Here is a 16,764-nt window from a genome sequence, read left to right as displayed (position 1 = left end):
ACCCCTGGTTCTGGACTTCCCCAAAATTGGGAACATTCTTGCTGCATCTAACCTGTCTAAACTCATCCGAATTTTAAACGTTTCTATGAGGTCCCCTCTCATTCTTCTGAACTCCAGTGAATACAAGCCCAGTTGATCCAGTCTTTCTTGATAGGTCAGTCCCGCCATCCCGGGAATCAGTCTGGTGAACCTTCGCTGCACTCCCTCAATAGCAAGAATGTCCTTCCTCAGGTTAGGAGACCAAAACTGTACACAATACTCCAGCTGTGGCCTCACCAAGGCCCAGTACAACTCTAGCAACACCTTCCTGCCCCTGTACTCAAATCCCCTCGCTATTAAGGCCAACATGCCATTTGCTTTCTTAACCGCCTGCTGTACCTGCATGCCAACCTTCAATGACTGATGTACCATGACACCCAGGTCTCGTTGCACCTCCCCTTTTCCTAATCTGTCACCATTCAGATAATAGTCTGTCTCATAGCATCCTCCTCGCAGCTCACACTGCCACCCAACTTAGTGTCATCCGCAAATTTGGAGATACTACATTTAATCCCCTCGTCTAAATCATTAATGTACAGTGTAAACAGCTGGGGCCCCAGCACAGAACCTTGCGGTACCCCACTAGTCACTGCCTGCCATTCTAAAAAGTCCCCATTTACTCCGTTTTCTTTGCTTCCTGTCTGACAACCAGTTCTCAATCCATGTCAGCACACTACCCCCAATCCCATGTGCTTTAACTTTGCACATTAATCTCTTGTGTGGGACCTTGTCGAAAGCCTTCTGAAAGTCCAAATATACCACATCAACTGGTTCTCCCTTGTCCATTCTACTGGAAACATCCTCAAAAAATTCCAGAAGATTTGTCAAGCATGATTTCCCTTTCACAAATCCAGGCTGATTTAGACCTATCATGTCACCTCTTTCCAAATGCGCTGCTATAACATCCTTAATAATTGATTCCATCATTTTACCCACAACCGATGTCAGGCTGACCGGTCTATAATTCCCTGTTTTCTCTCTCCCTCCTTTTTTACAAAGTGGGGTTACATTGGTTATCCTCCACTCGATAGGAACTGATCCAGAGTCAATGGAATGTTGGAAAATGACTGTCAATGCATCCGCTATTTCCAAGGCCACCTCCTTAAGTACTCTGGGATGCAGTCCATCAGGCCCTGGGCCTTCAATCCCATCAATTTTCCCAACACAATTTCCCGACTAATAAGGATTTCCCTCAGTTCCTCCTCCTTACTAGACCCTCTGACCCCTTTTATATCCGGAAGGTTGTTTGTGTCCTCCTTAGTGAATACCTAACCAAAGTACTTGTTCAATTGGTCCGCCATTTCTTTGTTCCCCATTATGACTTCCCCTGATTCTGACTGCAGGGGACCTACATTTGTGTTTACTAACCTTTTTCTCTTTACATATCTACAGAAACTTTTGCAATCCGTCTTAATGTTCCCTGCAAGCTTCTTCTCGTACTCCATTTTCCCTGCCCTAATCAAACCCTTTGTCCTCCTCTGCTGAGTTCTAAATTTCTCCCAGTCCCCAGGTTCACTGCTATTTCTGGCCAATTTGTATGCCACTTCCTTGGCTTTAATACTATCCCTGATTTCCCTTGATAGCCACGGTAGAGCCACCTTCCCTTTTTTATTTTTACGCCAGACAGGAATGTACAATTGTTCCAGTTCATCCATGCGGTCTCTAAATGTCTGCCATTGCCCATCCACAGTCAACCCCTTAAGTATTATTCGCCAATCTATCCTAGCCAATTCACGCCTCATACCTTCAAAGTTCCCCTTCTTTAAGTTCTGGACCATGGTCTCTGAATTAACTATTTCATTCTCCATCCTAATGCAGAATTCCACCATATTATGGTCACTCTTCCCCAAGGGGCCTCGCACAATGAGATTGCTAATTAGTCCTCTCTCATTACACAACACCCAGTCTAAGATGGCCTCCCCACTAGTTGGTTCCTCGACATATTGGTCTAGAAAACCATCCCTTATGAACTCCAGGAAATTCTCCTCCACCGTATTGCTTCCAGTTTAGTTAGCCCAATCTATGTGCATATTAAAGTCACCCATTATAACTGCTGCACCTTTATTGCATGCACCCATAATTTTCTGTTTGATGCCCTCCCCAACATCACTACTACTGTTTGGAGGTCTGTACACAACTCCCACTAACGTTTTTTGCCCTTTGGTGTTCTGCAGCTCTACCCATATAGATTCCACATCATCCAAGCTAATGTCCTTCCGAACTATTGCATTAATCTCCTCCTTAACCAGTAATGTTACCCCACCTCATTTTCCTTTTATTCTATCCTTCCTGAATGTTGAATACCCCTGGATGTTGCGTTCCCAGCCCTGATCATCCTGAACCACGTCTCTGTAATCCCAATCACATCATATTTGTTAACATCTATTTCCACAGTTAATTCATCCACCTTATTATGGATACTCCTTGCATTAAGACACAAAGCCTTTAGGCTTGTTTTTTTAACACCCTTTGTCCTTTTAGAATTTTGCTGTACAGTGGCCCTTTTTGTTCCTTGCCTTGGATTTCTCTGCCCTCCACTTTTCCTCATCTCCTTTCTGTCTTTTGCTTTTGTCTCCTTTTTGTTTCCCTCTGTCTCCCTGCATTGGTTCCCATCCCCCTGCCATATTAGTTTAACTCCTCCCCAACAGCACTAGCAAACACTCCCCCTAGGACATTGGTTCCGGTCTTGCCCAGGTGCAGACTGTCTGGTTTGTACTGGTCCCACCTCCCCCAGAACCGGTTCCAATGCCCCAGGAATTTGAATCCCTCCCTGCTGCACCACTGCTCAAGCCACGTATTCATCTGCGCTATCCTGCGATTCCTACTCTGACTAGCACGTGGCACTGGTAGCAATCCCGAGATTACTACTTTTGAGGTCCTACTTTTTAACTTAGCTCCTAGCTCCTTAAATTCGTTTCGTAGGCCCTCATCCCTTTTTTTTTTACCTATGTCGTTGGTACCAATGTGCACCATGACAATTGGTTGTTCTCCCTCCCTTTTTAGAACGTCCTGCACCCGCTCCGAGACATCCTTGACCCTTGCACCAGGGAGGCAACATACCATCCTGGAGTCTCGGTTGCGGTCGCAGAAACACCTATCTCTTCCTTTTACAATTGAATCCCCTATCACTATTGCTCTCCCACTCTTTTTCCTGCCCTCCTGTGCAACAGAGCCAGCCATGGTGCCATGAACTTGGCTGCTGCTGCCCTCCCCTGATGAGTCATCCCCCCCAACAGTACCCAAAGCAGTGTATTTGTTTTGCAGGGGGATGACCACAGGGGACCCCTGCACTACCTTCCTTGCACTGCTCTTCCTGCTGGTCTTCCATTCCCTATCTGGCTGTGGACCCTTTCCCTGCGGTACGACCAACTCGCTACACGTGCTACTCACGTCATTCTCATACCCTGGAAATTGACCGATAAAATTTCCTTTTCCTATTACTGTCTTTTGACCTAATGATTTTTTCCAATCTTTAATTTCACCTTTAAGATCTTTAACTTCCGCTTCCGACTTTTCAAGTTCAAATCTTTTCTGTCGCAGCTGTGTACAAACAGCTTGCAATTGGTCCTTTGTACTGGTCAGTTCTCGATCATGATGGGAACGCATTATAATTTCATTCGGCTTTCGGATCTGTCCCATAACGGCTAGTTCGCTCTTTATTTTTCATACGGGTCGTTTTTCCCCAGACCCTTTTAATCTCATCCAAGGACCATTGTCCTTTGGAGGTTCCGTATTTTTGTTCGATCTTAATACAGGTTTTAGATAAGTTGAATTGTTGCTCTATGTATTCTTTCAACTGTTCGAGGATTTCATCTATCGAAACCTCTGTTGGTGCCTGCCCGCCTTTAACAGTTGTAGGCAATTCTTTGCTCTTATTTCTTGCTGCCATAATACTGATTTCTTTACTGGGGTCTTGAGTCGAAGGCTTTCCAGCTGATCAGTAGGTCGGTGATTAATTAACTAACACACCGCTGAAGTTAGACGTCTATGGGACCTCGAGCCGACTACCAACCGGAGGGTTCGCAAACCGGAGGCTTTCGGAATCGCGTAGAAGGAGAGTCGAATTTAGACTTTTGACGTTAGAATTTAGACTTTATAAAGAGGAGTCCTTACCTCAGTATGTAGGTCCGATGTCCAAAATTCAATTTCTTTCCTCAGCGATCCTGTTCATGACACCAAAATTGTTAGATCTCTTAATTTCCAATGAAATACGAACTCCGATTGTAATTTTAATGTAACTTTATTCTGGCAGCAGCAACAAGCTTCTGGCTTTAAGCCAGGCCTTTGTCCTTCTGAGACCACATGGCCAAAATGGCTGTACTTATACCTGGTTCAATTTACAGAAAAGAACTCGCCTTCTTTGACCTTATTGGCTCAATTGATTTTCTTTTAACCTTTAATTGGCTCGCTATCCAAGGTCCTAAAATGTCAAGTTGATTGATGACTTAATGCAATGTGGTCTGTGTTTTCTCAAAAACTGCAGCCAGGCTGCAGAGCTTGAATTCTCTATCATGGATGGTTTAAATGGTTTATGTTGTTGTAAAATTTAAACTGCCCATGGACAAAAACATTGCACTCAGAGTAGTGTGTAGCCTGCCAAGTGCAATAATAATTAGAGGGAACATTGTAATTTCAAAGCAGTTGGTTTGAAAACAATGACTGTAAAGTTAGGAGTAAAATTTCTACAGATCCAGCCAGGAAAATAAAATGCAAATTTCATGGGCGAGTAATTAATAAATATATATCATAAAGTAACAGCACATGGAACACGACATAGCACCATTCAGCAGAAACTCGGGTCAAACTCCTGGCACGCGGTGACTGCACCTTACAGTCTCCTGTATTGTAGTTAATTAAAATATGAGCAAGTGTTAAATATGCAAGAAACTTTTCTATTTCTGCAGAGTTCAGTATATCAACTCTTGTCCCATTCTTTTTTTCTATATCCCCCCTCTGTTCTTTCCATTTCTGATATGTGTTTAATACTCTTATGAATGACTCCACGAGGTCTGGTATTATACTTGAGCTGTTGTGACCTTAGTCCCATTTATTGTAACTCCAGAGTGAGGCACAAGCATGGTGGGCAGCCTTTTATACTGGGCCCTGCACACCTATACAGGTGACCCTCAGGTCTCCCACCACAGTGCCCTCTGCGACCTTATGCGACTATACCGTTAGTATACATGGTCTACATACATGACATCACTCCCCCCCCCCCCCCCAAGTCTTTAATGCAAATTGACTCGTACATTGACGGTGACCTGGGCTTTGCTCTTCCTGGTTGACCATCGGAGGGTTGCTTCTAGCTTGGGTAGGTTGGTAGTGAGATTTGTTGCCAGTGGAGGTCCCAGTGGTTTCTGGTTGTGAGTCCATGACTATTCCATTCTCCCCCCCACACAGAGATCATGCTAATGATCCATTACATACAAGTTGCATTCAAGTTCATCACATGGGTTTTACATTTACATCTTGGTACATTTGTTGGGTGGATTACAGTTGCATTTCTTTTTGCATGGTACACTTACATGATGAGTACAGGTATATCAGTACAGGTACACAAGGACAGTCTAGTTCCAGCACGGCCGGATGAGATCCGGGTCATCTGGTGACGGCAGAGCGCCCCAGGCTAGTGGGCGAGGTGAGCTCACTTTGCCCGAGTTGCCGGAGCTCAGGACTCTTTGTCTCCTAGTGTCGGGCAGGCCCAAGACAGCTGATGTGTCGGTGACCTCCCTGTCCTTTTCGTTTGCACAGTGTTGCTGCTGCTCCCTGGGAAGTGGTCTGAGCGAGCGAGTGTTTTGTCTAAGCGACGGTGGGGCTGCCTCGTCTTGTCTAGCAGTTCGCAGGGGACTGCTGACTCGCTTTCCTTGAGAGCACCGTTGTAAGCACTTTCTAGTTTGGGATCCTGGCTGGTCCAGGTCCTGTTCGGAGGAGCCGATGCGGGTGACCCTTCGCTCTTGGGCATTGCCGTGGTGGTGGGTGGGTTTGTGGGCTGTGCCTTTCCCCCCCCCAAGTGGTGGGCGACGGTAGCCGATCGCGAGCATCGGAGCAGTTTATTGTTTCTGGCCCGTGCCATCGGGTGCCTGCAATGTTAAACTGATCTGAGGCAGGGTATCGCTGCCGGTGCCTCTGCTCTCTGGGGATCGTTTACTCTGCGGCTTGTCTACTTCTGTCAGCTATGGGGACACTTTATGATGCATCGTTCTGGTCCCGGGGACGCAGGCTATAGCATTGGGTAGCCCACTGGACCTGTATATGACCGTTAGGTGTTCGCCCGCTAAATTGGCTGATTGTAATTTGCACCCGTCATCGTTCAACAACATTTTGCTCGTTACAGCTGGACTTTTACATTGGTTACCAATTTCAACCAGTTCATTCAAAAATGGCGGGTTACTGGCCTCCTTTAAAATGGCCTTACTACTTTTACCCCAATCATCTTCCTTGCATGGAACACGTGTCGTTGCTCCATTAGCGCTGCACCTTGTGGTTTGGACGCCATCTTTTCCCTGTCCATGATGTCGACTGCCGTGATCTTCTTTCCCAGGGAAGCTGCCACTGAAACTGGGAAGGCGCCCTCAGATCCAATCTTCCTCCCCAGGAGTCCGCCATTGAAACCGGGAAGGTGCATTCGGGTCGTTTCGGCCAGATCACCGCCACGTAGTCGTGATGAGCGGTTTGTGCCTCGGGGGCTGCGCGGATCTGCTCTCCGGTGCCTGGTCTAACTGAAGGTGGGGACTTGCTCTGCCTCTGAGCACGGGGGACGTCGATCGCTGGAGGGATGAAGTCTTCCCAGTTCCAATGAATCTTCCCCATCCATCTTCTTCCAAGTAGCATTGGTCCATCACCTGAAACAATCCACAATGGTAAATTGTGCACCGCGCCATCATGGGATACACTTACATCTGCACTACCAACAACTGATATTAGTTCCTTGGTGTAGGTGCGCAGCTTTGCCTGAACCGGGACCAGTTTGAGTCGTTCAGCTTGATCGTTCCATAGTCTCTCAAAGGCTTCCTGGCTCATTATTGACTGACTCGCCCCCGTGTCCACTTCCATGAAGACTGGAACGCCATTTATCTCGACTTCCATTATCACTGGAGGACAATCTGTGGTACAGGTATATACTCCATACACTTCGTCCTGGGACTGAGCTGCCTCTCTAGCCATCTCCTCGTAATCCGTGCTGGATTCACAGCCATCTGCTGACTCCTCTTCCACGTGGTGAGTCACAGTTCTTTTGCACAATCGCTGGAGGTGGCCCTTTGTGCTGCAGTCTTTGCACAAATAGTCTCTGAATCGACACTGATGAACCCTGTGATTACCTCCGTAATGCCAGCATGGTGCTACTCGACTTACGTTTGCACCCCTCGGCGGACTCTGAGTTAAAGGACTCGGGGGCCTGTACACTCTGCCCTGGGCAGATTCACATTTAACAGTTCTGCCTGTGAAAAGCGCCATTCTATTTACAGTACTTGCCGGGTTTGAGTCCTGAGAGTGAGTCATCATCTGCTTCGAGCTGCAGCTTGAGGTCATGAACGCCTGGCTGCTGCTGATGGCCTTCTGTAGAGTGACGGTGGTTTCAGCAGACAGTAGTCTGTGAAGAAGGGCCTCATGACCGATGCCAATTACGAAGACGTCCCGCAATGCATCAGCAGGCGATGCGCCGAATTCACACGGTCCTGCCAGCCTCCTGAGGTCGGCAGCGTACTTCGCGATTTCCTGGCCCTCGGGGTGGTGGTGTGTATAAAATCGATGCCTGGCTTTGAGGATGCTCTCCTTCGGTTTGAGTTGGTCCTGAATTAGCACTTTCAGCTGCTCGTATGACTTGGTCATTGTTTTCTCTGGTGCAAGCAAATCCCTGACGAGGCCGTAGACTGCGGACCCACAAAGGGTAAACAGGATAGCTCTGCGCTTATCTGCCAGCGTGGCTGGATCATCGCCTACCAGGTCGTTTGCTACGAAATATTGGTCGAGCCACTCCGTAAAGGCTTCCCAATCTTCACCCTCTGAGAACCTTTCTAATGCACCGTTAGTCATTTTTGCGTGAAAGTTCGTAATCTCGTCGCCAGTTGTTACGTCTTTAATACTCTTGTGAATGACTCCACGAGATCTAGTATTGTACTTGAGCTGTTGTGACCTTAGTCCCATCTATTGTAATTCCAGAGTGAGGCACAAGCATGGTGGGCAGCCTTTTATACTGGGCCCTGCAGGTGACCCTCAGGTCTCCCAACACAGTGCCCTCTGGTGGTACATCTTGTGACTATACAGTTAGTATACATGGTCTATATACATGAGTTTCCCTCTCTGTTCTTCCCATTTTCTCTTCTCCGTTTTCTTCCTCTGCTCTTCCCATTTCCCCCTTCTGATTTTCGCCTTTTCCCCCCTCTGCTCTCCCCGTATCTCCCTCTGCTCTCCCCGTATCTCCCTCTGATCTCCCCGTATCTCCCTCTGCTCTCCCTGTATCTCCCTCTGCTCTCCCCGTATCTCCCTCTGCTCTCCCCGTATCTCCCTCTGATCTCCCCGTATCTCCCTCTGCTCTCTCTGTATCCCCCTCTGATCTCTCTCTATCCCCCTCTGATCTCCCTGTATTCCTCTCCCCCTGCTCTGCTCTCCCCGTATCCCCCTCTGCTCTCCCTGTATCCCACTCACCCTGTATAACCCACGGCTCTCTCTGAATTCCCCTCTCCCTGTATCCCCCTCTGCTCTCCCTGTATCCCCCTCTATTGTTCCCCATTTTACTGTTTTCTACTTTTCGTGTTTCAATCTAATTTCTACATTTTTCTTACCTTTTCAATTCTGTTTTATTCCTTCAGCTGTCCAGGTCTGTTGTACAGTTCTCTCTCTCTTTGTTTCTTGTCCCCATCTCCCATAAGTATTGCAGATCCCTGACCTCAATGTGGTGGGTGCGTATTACGGAGATTTGTGGAAATATAATAGCATAGGCTTCAACAGGGAGAGCATCCTGAATCTGATGTGGGTCGTAACGTGGAGTGCAGCATGGAGTGTGCTAGTCTAGTGATGGCACTCCATGGACACAGCGGATAGGCAGCACGTAGAGTATGGTGATGTGGAGCTGCAGCAGAGAGCTAACAAATGGCAATAGAGGTCAGCACATGATATGGAGGATGCGACAGGTGGGCATTGGAGATAATAATAACTTTTATTTATATAGCGCCTTTAACGTTGTAAAATGTCCCAAGGTGCTTCACAACAATTTTACATGTTAGATATTGACCATTGAGGGAAAAGACAGAAAAAGCAGGAGAAGAAAGTGTAAAAAGACGTCAAAGGCTCGGGTCCGAAGCAGCAGCCAAAATGTGCTCGCAGATAGACATAGGCGAAAAAAAAAATTCAAATGACATTGTAAATAATACAATAAGGCGTATACCATAGTAAAATAAACATTAATTATAATTAAACAAAATTAAATAATAGATACCATAATGGGACTGTGGTGTGAGCACAGGGCTCAGAACATCATGAGACAAGGACAACATGCAGTATAGGCACCTCCAGTATCACTAGTGATTGCAGCTGGCATTCCAGCAAGCGCACATTTTTACCCTAGCTGCTATGAACCTCTGAAAAACAGCACAGGGCAGCTGTTAGCTTGTGTTATAAAATGTGCAGGGGTATGTTTCGAACTAGAGTCCATTATTAAGGAAGCAATAGCACGACATTTGGAAAAGCATAATACAGTCAGAGTCAGCATGGTTTTATGAAGGGGAAATCATGTTTGACAAATTTGCTGGAGTTCTTTGAGGATGTAATGAGCAGGGTGGGTAAGGGGAAACCAGTGGATGTGGTGTATTTGGATTTCCAGAAGGCATTCGATAAGGTGCCACATAAAAGGTTACTGCACAAGATAAAAATTCACGGGGTTGGGGGTAATATATTAGCATGGATTGAGGATTGGCTAATGAACATAGAACAGAGAATCATGATAAATGGGTCATTTTCCAGTTGACAAACGATAACTAGTGGGGTGCCAAAGGGATCGGTGCTGGGGCGTCAACTATTTACAATCTATATTAATGACTTGGATGAAGGGAACGAGTGTAATGTAGACAAGTTTGCTGATGACACAAAGATAGGTGGGAAAGCAAATTGTCAGATGGAGTATAATGTGGGAAAGTGTGAGGTTATCCACTTCGGCAGGAAAAATAAATAAACAAATTAGTATTTAAATGGAGAGAAATTGCAAAGTACTGCAGTACAGAGGGATCTGGAGGTCCTTGTGCATGAAACACAAACAGTTAGTATGCAGGTACAGTGAGTAATCAGGAAGGCAAATGGAATGTTGGCCTTTATTGCAAGGGGGATAGAGAATAAAAGCAGAGAAGTCCTGCTACAACTGTACAGGGTATTGGTGAGGCCACACCTGTGTACAGTTTTGGTCTCTGTATTTAAGGAAGGATATACTTGCATTGGAGGCAGTTCAGAGAAGGTTCACTAGGTTGATTCCAGAGATGAGGGGGTTGAATAGGTTGGGCCTATATTCATTGGAGTTTAAAAGAATGAGAGGGGATCTTATTGAAACATGTAAGATAATGAGGGGGCTCGACAAGGTAGATGCAGAGAGGATGTTTCCACTCATGGGGGAGTCTAGAACTAGGGGGCATAGTTTAAGAATAACAGGTCACCCATTTAGAACTGAGATGAGGAGGAATTTCTTCTCTCTGAGGGTTGTAAGTCTGTAGAATTCTCTGCCCCAGAGAGATCTGGAGGTTGGGTCATTGAATATATTTAAGGCGAAGATAGACAGATTTTTAACGATAAGGGAGTGAAGGGTTACGAAGAACGGGCGGGGAAGTGGAGCTGAGCCCATGATCAGATCAGCCATGATCTTGTTGAATGGCGGAGCAGGCTCGAGGGGCCAAATGGCCTAATCCTGCTCCTATTTCCTATGTTCCTATGTAGCAAGGATCCTTCCTAATGAGATAAAAGTGAAGGCATTTCCTAACGAGGATAATTGAAATACAGGTACTTACCAAAGAGAAGTAACAAGATACAACAGCAACAACTTGCATTTATATAGCGCTTTTAATGTAGTAAAACGTCTCAAATAAAAAGTGGGAGTGTTTGTTAATGAAGGTTAATTTATACACTGACATCCAAGAGCTGGTTTGTGTTTTGCTGATTCTAAAGTTGCATCTTAACTCTGGCATTGAGGCATGACCATGCCGGACTCCCGAGAGAACCAGTGCGAGAGGAGAGGCAATCTTACACCATTTGGGTTTGACGTTATCCAATGCAGGGTCAGATCTGGTTTGTAAATGCTCAGAGTTGGGTCACTGGCCTTTTTTTCTTTAAACCCAACTGGAGCGCATTTAAGTGCTATGGAAGTGCAGACACTCCCCCTCTAAACTATCGAAACATTGAAATTGTAACCGCTGGGAAAGGGAGATCTGCACGGGTGTCAGAATGGTTGCTGCAGTTTAAATACACTAAGGTGCACTTGCTTGCCAACAACTATTGCGATGCGGTGCTTGTTAAATGAGAGCCAATGAGGACAATATGTTCCCCAGCATGAATAAAAGATTATGTACATGAAAATAGAACTAGGGCAGGAGAGCAAGAGTAATACACAATAAAGTTTTTGGATATGAAGTTTATTTTATGAGTGAACCACTGTATATAAGTAACATATCTAAAGAGTTATGTCCTCTGCTGATGGTAGAGATTTACAAATCCCCAAGTGTGTAAGTCTTATTTATAGGGAAGTTTGATATCTAACAGGTGTTGGGATTTCACTCACTATAGCCACCTAGAGTGTCTATAGTTTAACAATATCACAGCACTTAACATGTCCAATAAATGCTACACTTACTGACTTTCGTTCAACAATTTCTTGGACATTATTCTTTCAAAGTGTTGATCTTCCTTAAGGAACAGATGCACAAATAACGAGCCTGTCTGTAGGCAACACGCACTCGGCTTACAAATAACGTAACACACATTCTCTTTCTCCCAAGTAACATCTTGTAAGGGACTCGACAACACTCTTGACCAACCTCAACTAACATATATTACACACATCCTCAATCGCCATAGGTCACTTACAGTCATCTATAAGTAGCACACAGTGGAAAGGGGAGTCTGGAACAAGCCTCCACCACTGGTGGAAGTCCCACCCCCCCCCCCCTCTCTGCTTTTCTCCTCAGTTACCCCACAGATGTTAAGTGTAAAAAAAACAACTTTGCAACATCGAGACCGTTTCATTTGGATCTCTCTAAAGTTGCCTGTGACATGCGCCTGCACATCTGTTCCACAGTTACAGCCAGGTGTGGGAGTGGGAGGCGAACAACAGCTGGAGAACTGAACCTCTGGCAGGGCACCTGCCTGCTAGCAGCACCTGCGCGCAGATGAAGGAACATTTACGATGAGTTTAAAAGAATTTGTGAGGTACATATTTTACTACTGAGGACAGAGAGCTCCCTGAATAAAAATGGAAGCAGTGGTATAAAAAGGAAGGATTCTGGCAACTGGAAGGTGACAATGGGTAACATGCTATCCTGACTGCTGATGTCATTACGTTACAGTTACAGCCATTACAGTTGGAGAACTGCCCTGTAACTTGGCTGTCAATCAAAATATGTGATCAAAGCCATCTCATTTGGCAAAACTAAGTAGTGCATAAATAAATGCAACCTGTCTCAAAAGCAGATAAAAGCAGAATATACCAATGGAAGTAATGCTATCCAGTAACATTGAAACTGCCAAGGTCTCCTATTAAATGTAAAGAGAAAGTCTGGGAAAGCAGTGGGGCCTACACAAGGTGACGATGGTCTCCTCTCGCATTTCCCATCTTCTTATTCATGTAAAGGGTCTTCCACAAAGCAGATCCATGAAATTCCTGCTTTCCCCACAAGTTATCTTGCCAGGAAAATACTGCTTGTCCAGACGACCACACTAGACCAGCTCCACACACACACACAGTTTGCAGCTCCACCACACGACAACACGGAGATGTGAGACTGGAATGAAGAATTAGGCTTCCAGGGGAAGGGAAGTCCTCAGCCGTGAGAATCGCACGGCTGATGTCTAGTTACAGGAAGGTCCCAAATCAAAGGCTGCTGGCCCAGGGAAAGATGTTAAGATTGGCAGTCCAAGACAGGAGAAAGAGCTGCAGAGCGAGTACGGTGCAGAACGAGGGTGTCAACATGGCTCCACGACCGCAGTCTGAGGTATTCTCCTGCAACAATGGCAAACACACAGTCGCAGATAACACAGTACACCACGTAGAATTCACAACACAGACTATGCTAGGGGATGATTTTCAGCAAGGCCGCCGCCCGCCCAACGTGCCGGACGGTGCTTTCGGTGGGATATTCAGGAAGAAGGTCCCTCGAAGGTCGGCAAATGGGCGACGTACGCTGCCAATCTGGGCGGCAGCGGGCGGGAGGTCGCATTCTCGACGGCAGAGGCGCTTGCCGCCCAAGTGCCGCCGAGGATGGAGTCGGGCCCACGGAGGGTCGAAGAGCTGAAAGAAAAAAATCATCAACAGCAAAAAAATTAAAAAAGTATCCGAAGAATACTTTGAAAGAAAAAAAGTTTTAAAATGTTCACTTACCTGTTTTTCAGGTTCTTCAGGCGTACCGTCGGGGACAGACTGGCCTCCAGCCAGCAACACACTGCCGCCGACTCCCGCCCGCAGGAATCTGGGAGCTCGGTTGTGCCACTCGGCCGTCCGCTGACATCAGCGGGTGGTTCCTGGTGGCACTCCCCTCCCGCTCGCTCCAGGCCGCCCCGAAAGTGGCTCTGGGCGGATCGTCAGGAGGAATGTGGGCGGCAGCGGGCAGTGGGGTGATGAAAATCTGCCCCCTAGTGTTAATACTCCACACACGCCGCTTCCCATCCTACTTTACCTCACCCCATCAACATATCCTCTCTTTCTTTCTCCCTCGTGCATTTATCTATATTCTCCTGAAATGCATCTATGCTATTCACCTCAACTAAGGATGACAAAAGGGAAATATGAAAGGGTTAGGAAGGAAGCAAAAAAAAAACAATTAGAACTGCAAATAGAAATGACAAAATTGAATCATAGAATAGTTACAGCACAAAAGGAGGCCTTTTGACCAGTGGAGCCCGTGCCGGCTCTCTGCAAGAGCACCTCAGCCAGTCCCACTCCCCCGCCCTTTCCCCGTAGCTCTTCAGGTACTTATCCAATTCCCCTTTGAAAGCCACAATTGAATCTGTCTCCACCACCCTCTCAGGCAGTGAATTCCAGATCCTAACCACTCGCTCCATGAATATTTTTCCCTCATGTCGTCTTTAGTTCTTCTACCAATCACCTTAAATCTCTGTCCTCTGGTTCTCGACCCTTCCGCCAATGGGAACAGTGTCTATCTATCTACTCTAGACCCCTCATGATTTTGAATACCTCTATCAAATCTTCTCTGCTCCAAGGAGAACAATCCCAGCTTCTCCAGTCTATCCAGGTAACTGAAGTCCCTCATCCCTGGAATCATTCTTGTAAATCTCCCCTGCACCCTCTCTAAGACCGTCACATCCTATCTAAAGTGCAGTGACCAGAATTGGACACAATACTCCAGTTGAGGCTGAACCTGTGTTTTATACAGATTCATCATAATTTCTTTGCTTTTGTACTCTATGCCTCTATTTATGAAACCCAGGATACCGTATACTTTTTTAACTGCTTTCTCAACCTGCCCTGCTACTTTAAGAACATAAGAAATAGGAGCAGGAGTAGGCCATTTGGCCTCTTGAGCCTGCTCCGCCATTCAATAAGATCATGGCTGATCTGATCATGGACTCAGCTCCTGTTGTAGAGAGTAGAAACCCATATATAACTAGGCATTAGGCACCTGCTGGATATTTAAAACTCACATAAGCTTAAAATGGACACACACATAAAATGGCTGCCCAGGCATGATGGGAAATCAGGTAGTCAAGCTGTGAACTGCTGAACGTTCAATGACCGAGCAATAACCCTGTGAGGCCCACTATAGGAATGCCTGGGATGCGGGAAGAAAGAGATAAGAAGGAAACCATCTCCTGTGAACAAGGTCATAAACCAATTAATTCCCCAGGAAGAAAGATAAGAGGGAAACCATCTCCTGTAAACAAGGTTATAAACCAATTATTTCTCCCAGATGAAAGAACTAGGGAGAGAACCTATCTCCCGTAATAAAGCCATCGATCAGCCCAAGCTGACAATAACCGAACATATGGTTCCCGGGACACTAGGGGAATTCTATTGGGTTAAAAGAACCTATATGTAATCTATAATCGTTGTGATTGGCTTGTGTCCAGCCGTGATGGGCTGTGTAGCTATAGTAAACTGTTTGTAACTGTTGTGAAACATATAAAGGTGCATGTAACCCTTTGTTCTGTGGAGAGAAACCTGGATACGGTCCTGAGTTTTCCTCCCCGCTGAGCGTAATAAAGGCCGCCAGGCGTTGGAACCGATCTGAGTGTTGAGTGATTCTTCTGAGAAAACACTAACGCTAACAGCTCCACTTCCCTGCCCGCTCCCCATAACCCTGGACTCCCTTATCGTTCAAAAATCTGTCTATCGCCGCCTTAAATATATTCAATGACCCAGTCTCCACAGCTCTCTGGGGCACAGAATTCCACAGATTTACAACCCTCTGAGAGAAGAAATTCATCCTCATTTTCGTTTTAAATGGGCGACCCCTTATTCTGAGACTATGCCCCCTAGTTCTAGATTCCCCCACGAGGGGAAACATTCTCTCCGCATCTACTTAGTCAAGCCCCCTCAGAATCTATATGTTTCAATAAGATCATCTCTCATTCTTCTAAACTCCAATGAGTACAGGCCCAACCTGCTCAATCTTTCTTCATATGACAACCCAGGAATCAACCTCATGAACCTTCTCTGAACTGCCTCCAATGCAAGTATATCCCTCCTTAAATAAGGAGACTAAAACTGTCCGCAGTACTCTAAATGTGGTCTTCCCAATGCCCTGTACTGTTGTAGTAGGACTTCCCTACTTTTATACTCCATCCTCCTTGCAATAAAGGCCAATTCCATTTGCCTTCCTGATTACTTGCTGTCCCTGCATGAAATTCCTTCTATGATTTGGGCACACATACCCTTAGGTCTCTCTATTCATGCATCCCCTTTAGGATTGTACACTTTAGTTTTTATTGCCTCCCCTCGTTCTTCCGACCAAAATGTATCACTTTGCACTTTAATTTCATCTGCCACATCCACCAGCCTGTCTATGTCTCCTTGAAGTCTATCACTATTCTCCTCACTATACTTCCAAGTTTTGTGTCATGTGCAAATTTTGAAATTGTGCCCTGTACAGCCAAGTCTAAGTCATTGATATATATCAAGAAAAGCAGTGGTCCCAGTACCGACCCCTGGGGAACACCACTGTATACCTTCTTCCAGTCCGAGAAACAACCGTTTATCACTACTCTCTGTTTCCTGTTACTGAGCCAATTCCGTATCCATGCTGCCACTGTCCCTTTTATTCCATGGGCCTCAACTTTGCTGACAAGCCTGTTATGTGGCACTTTACCAAACACCATTTGGAAATCCATGTACATCACATCAACTGCATTGCCCTCATCAAGAAACTCAATCAAGTTAGTTAAACATGATTTGCCTTTAACAAATCCGTGCTGGCTTTCTTTAATTAATCCATACTTGTCCAAGTTACTGTTAATTTTGTCCCTGATTATTGGTTCTAAAAGTTTCCCCACTACCGAGGTTAAACTGACTGGCCTGTA

General features: G+C 45.9%; 1 protein-coding gene across 2 annotated transcripts in view; it reads right to left on the bottom strand.

Annotated features, from left to right (window-relative positions):
* Window positions 1–11,629: 11,629 nt before the first annotated feature.
* LOC139277400 (voltage-dependent calcium channel subunit alpha-2/delta-2-like) overlaps window positions 11,630–16,764 on the bottom strand; it is a 1,881,585-nt gene continuing 1,876,450 nt past the window's right edge. For both annotated transcript variants that reach the window (XM_070895823.1, XM_070895824.1), the window contains one exon: window positions 11,630–13,231. In XM_070895823.1, coding sequence (XP_070751924.1) covers window positions 13,103–13,231 — 129 coding nt within the window. In that variant the 3' untranslated portion in view covers window positions 11,630–13,102. The remainder of the gene's footprint in view (window positions 13,232–16,764) is intronic.

This window comes from Pristiophorus japonicus, chromosome 12 (genome assembly GCF_044704955.1).
Source record: "Pristiophorus japonicus isolate sPriJap1 chromosome 12, sPriJap1.hap1, whole genome shotgun sequence".
NCBI lineage: Eukaryota > Metazoa > Chordata > Chondrichthyes > Pristiophoridae > Pristiophorus > Pristiophorus japonicus.
This window is presented reverse-complemented; position numbering and strand designations above follow the sequence as displayed.